Source organism: Salmo salar, chromosome 17 (genome assembly GCF_965601325.2).
Source record: "Salmo salar chromosome 17, fSalSal1, whole genome shotgun sequence".
NCBI lineage: Eukaryota > Metazoa > Chordata > Actinopteri > Salmoniformes > Salmonidae > Salmo > Salmo salar.
The window spans coordinates 4,160,620-4,165,138 of record NC_138307.1 but is presented as its reverse complement, the minus strand read 5'-3'; the positions used below and the strand labels follow the sequence as shown (position 1 = coordinate 4,165,138).

The 4,519-nt window shown below is 43.7% G+C and overlaps 1 protein-coding gene across 1 annotated transcript; it reads left to right on the top strand.

Annotated features, from left to right (window-relative positions):
- The first annotated feature begins 1,877 nt into the window (after positions 1-1,877).
- LOC106575143 (zona pellucida sperm-binding protein 3-like) lies at positions 1,878-3,868 on the top strand. The gene is made up of 5 exons (XM_014151375.2): positions 1,878-2,053; positions 2,154-2,261; positions 3,142-3,336; positions 3,432-3,549; positions 3,758-3,868. Exons 1-5 carry the CDS (start codon positions 1,878-1,880, stop codon positions 3,866-3,868), a joined length of 708 nt encoding a protein of 235 aa, XP_014006850.2.
- Positions 3,869-4,519: the final 651 nt, after the last annotated feature.

Genomic DNA, 4,519 nt, shown 5'->3' with positions numbered 1-4,519 from the left:
AGAAATGGACCAAGGGAGCTGACTGACAGACCGGGGCTCAGACTTCATCCTAAATGGCACCCTATTCCCTATATAGTGCACTGCCAGACTGGATCAGGGTGCCATTTGGGGCGACCTCAGACTCATCTCAGGGCTATACTCTCTATTCTCTCCACTGCCTTTTGTTTGCCTGCTGATCGGGAGATAACAGCCAGTTCCTGACAATGGAGGCTTTTCAGGTGGGATGTATTTTGGAAAAAAATGGCTGAGGAAAGATAGTTAATGTATTCCAGTATTTCAACGCAAAGGTAGCTACGGTATTCTTCCAAGAATAGGCCTTGCAGATTAATATGTGATGTTTCTTTTCAGAATTTCCACAGACGAGTTGGTGTGTGTGTTCGCGTGTGTGGCTGTGTGTGTGTGTTTAAACCCGAGTCATTGGGGGTTAGCCTGTTGAACTGAAGCCTAGACAGCATTTCTACTACATTGCCACATTCTTGATGCCCATCCAAGCATTTTTCTATTTCTTTACAAGCAAATCAACAAGGGTAGAGGTCAGTAAGTGAAAACGTTTTGATTTTGGAATTCAACCATAAAGACTGGGGCCATGTACTTCCTGCCCCTCTGTCTCCCCGCCCCTTAGGTATGATTGGCAGGCCTGTTGACAGCTCATATAGGCTCCAGATGAGGCCTGCTCACTGTCCCTCACACTCCCCTCCATCTGACGCACCACTGGGAACAATCATAAATCTCCACACACACACACACACACACACTTGGAGCCACTTGATCATCTGACGTGGATGTTTAAGATCCCCGTATCAAGGCCAAGCTTCAAACCCCCAGGGTGTGATGGCGTTTCCTCATAACTGCCTTGTTCAGGCGCAGAATGACAGATTTTTACCTTGTCAGCTTGGGGATTTGATCTTGCGACCTTCCGGTTACTAGTTCAACACTCTAACCACTAGACAACCTGCCGCCCCAATCTTCAATGCATTGTCGGACTTCGGCTGCATATTTTCCACGATTTTCATCAAATATGATAATGTTGTGAAGCCACGCCCATTTTCGGAAAAATAGCATTATGGGTCCAAAAAGTACACGTATACTTCGTATTTTGGCAAATTTAGTACGACATCCGGGAACTTTTGGCATACTAAATATATCCATACTATGACCAATAAGCATACTATATACTCAATTTACGTCACAAATAGTACGGTTAGTACGAGTATTCGAACACAGCTTATAAGCAAAAGTCAGTTATACTGAGGGTGCATCTCAAAAGTGTAGAGTCCTTTCATGACCTACCCTCTATGAGTGACAGGAGACAAGGATAGAAAACCATGAAAGAGTATTGAGACACACCCATAATCTTGTGCAACTCTCTGGGCAGCAATTTCACTTACGACAAGTGGGAGGAGTCAGGAGCAAGCTCACAGATTCTGCTTTGAAATGAAATGTCATTGAATCCACAATGGACACCATTGAATGGGGTTGCGAGTAGATTTGGTTGGGTTTGTTGTGCTTATCTCATTCAGGTCATTCAGTTATGCTCAGAGTTTGCTTTTTCCAATGCCATCACGTAGTCAAGAAACATCTAACTTTGCCAGCCATGGTCCACAGCAGAAAGCAGAAGAGCCTGTGACCACAGACTCAAGGATACCCACCCAAGACCTATTCAGACCGCTATGCCATTTGAACAAAGGATACCTGTTCAAATCCCTGTGCAAACTGAGCACGGGAGACCTGCACCATCTCCTGTACAGTTTGAACATAGAAACCCTGTTTAGTAACCAACCCAGGTGCCTGTAAAATATGAACCTCAACAGTCTGCCAGAAAGCAACAGGCGTTTCAACCAGGGAAACCGCCTGTGCGTGGCCGAGTCCTGAACCATATGGTGAAGGAGGAAGCAAAAGAGCCGGTGAAGTTTGAGCTGAAGAATCCAGTGTCTGCCACCAGTGGAGCGGTCCAGTGCAGGGAGGATGTGGTTTGGGTGAAGGTCAAGCAGGATTTCCTTGGGAAAGGCCCTCCCATTGTAAGAACAAATGAGGTTGGAGTTGAATGCCATTATCAAAGCTAAGGACTTTTATTTCATTCTCACTTTTCAAATGTTTTCCGTGTCATGCTCCAATGAACACAACCCTGGCTCTGGCTGTAAAACGTTTGTATCCATCAGGAAGCACAATGTGACCAGTAATGCTCTGAAGCCTACCTGGGTTCCCTTTGCCTCCACCAAGGTCGCAGAGCAGCAGCTGGTCTTTTCTCTCATGCTCATGACGTGGGGGTATAGAACATAGGGTTTAAAGGTGCAATCTGTAACTTTCATCACTCCAGTAGAAACTTGAGATACTGTGAACACATTTGGCCAAGAAGCAAAGCAAATTCTTAATCGCCAAGGCCCACCCTCAAACTTTGAAAACAAGTGCAGGGGCCGCATATTTGAAATAAAGGTGAGTCTACACCTTTAAAGGTGACCTCTGCCATTTTTGGTGATAGAGTACCACCGTATCAGTCATAATACCCATAACCTAGCGGTCAAACAGGCTTACTCTGCCATGATGTTTTGATAACCATGTAAATCTCTCTAGGACAGTCACTTTTATTAATGTATTCTCCTGTATTTACCCCCCCCCCCCCCATTAAATGCTAATGTGGCTGTCATAAAGCACTACAAATGCCATGATGATCTGGACGAGACGGCCGAATCAAGGCAAAGGTAGGAATCTCTGGATTAACTATCTAATGTTAGCTAAATGAGGTAATGAATAAATTGGGAAAGTGTCTTTAAATTGACAATTCTCTGTACTGTTTTGTGCAAGTTTGAAATTCACACAATACCTGCTAGCAAAGGTGTCAGCTAGAGATGACATACAGGACCTTGCAAGGATTTGTAGTCTTGCATGATGTCTGCATTGATGCTAATTAGCATTTTAGAATCTGAAAGTAAAGAGAGCAGGATATATTGATAAAAGTAACCTTAGCCATGCAAATCTCTCTTGGACATCAAAACATCACACAACCCTTGTTTTAAGAGTTTCTAAAAATCTCCTATGGGAAAAATGAATGGTGGAAAAACAACTGGAACCATTTCCCTGTTTGACCACTAGGTTTTATGGGTATTATGACACCTCCACTGTAGGGCTCTATTGCTGCTTTAGCTTTTCTTCTCTTTCAGATGACTGGCAATTTGAGAGGCCCTCCAGTATCTACTTTCTGGGGCATGTCATGAGCATTGAAGCCTCCATTATCCAAGCCCACCACACAACTCTCCATGTCTACGTGGACAGCTGTGTGGCTACGCTGGCCCCTGAAATGGCCTCTAAACCTAGATATTCCTTCATTGAGAACCATGGGTGCGTGAGCGGTGCGTGTGCGTTCCTCTTCCAGCTTACTATACTTCTGTATATTGAGAATGTAAATTAAACTTTGTTTTATTTCATCCCATTAGATGTCTGACTGATGCTAGACAGACAGGCTCAAAGTCCCACTTCCTGCAGCAAATCCAGGATGACAAACTCCAGTTTCAGCTTGAGGCCTTCAGGTTCCACCAAGATGAGAGGAGCTCTGTGAGTAACGATACATTCACCTGAAGGCCATTTTATTTGTAGTCTTTATGTACTGTACTCCCCTGTCATGTTCATTAGGCACTAAATGGAAGAAAACAAACAGGGAATACCTGGACTTTTCCAATAAGAAACACTGACTTTGATTTTATGTTGTTTACTCTAATGAACACAACACCGTACAAGTAATATCTCTCCTACCTTCCTATAGATGTACATCACATGTCATCTGAGAGCAAGGTCGGCCTCTGCTTCCATTGACTCAGAACACGAGGCTTGCTCGTTTACTACAGAGGCAAACCGGTTTGTCTATGGGGATTGAGTTTATACTGCACAAAACTATAATTCTGCAAACATGGATGTTTCTTTATTGGATTTGTATAGAGCTAGGACCCAAAGCTGTACACGGTTTTAATTTGTTTGCATTTTCTGAACTGGGGTCCTGTTTTCCACTAACTGAAGCGTTGAGAAACTGCTAAAACCCATGCTATAAGCAAGAGCTTGTAGGTAAACATTTGGACAGAAATGTTGTATTACTCTGTTTATGATAACGTTGTATTGTATTCTGAGTGAAATAATTGAACTTCCTTCCTCAGGCGTGTCTCTCATGGGGATACTGCTGGCTGCTGTGGGAGTGGTCCCACTCACTGCACTGGCGATATTGCTGTATTTGAGGCTACGCAAACTCCACAGGCAGCAACCATGTAGATGACAATAAACCTGTTCTGAACTGACTCCAGTTCTCAGCAGTCTTATTTACATCTTTGGAATAGGGTAGGTTCCAGATCGAGGCAAATGATCAGATCCCATGTAGTCCATTATTATGACGCAGCAAGATGTGCAGCCCGACCGCTAGGAAGATGACCTGGAATACCAATTTATCTGGTTAATTAATGTAATTGAGGCTGTGGTGTCCGCTCGGTTTCTCATTAATAGGCAAGATTTTAAAACAATAATCAGCATATACTGCAGT

What these genes read in the sequence shown, in the direction of transcription:
- LOC106575143 (XM_014151375.2), top strand. Translation starts at nt 1,878, where the DNA reads ATGGTGAAGGAGGAAGCAAAAGAGCCGGTGAAGTTTGAGCTGAAGAAT. An exon ending in GTTGGAGTTGAATGCCATTA is followed by an intron (nt 2,054 to 2,153) that starts TCAAAGCTAAGG and finishes AACGTTTGTATC; the next exon opens with CATCAGGAAGCACAATGTGA. An exon ending in TTTTCTCTCATGCTCATGAC is followed by an intron (nt 2,262 to 3,141) that starts GTGGGGGTATAG and finishes TTGCTGCTTTAG; the next exon opens with CTTTTCTTCTCTTTCAGATG.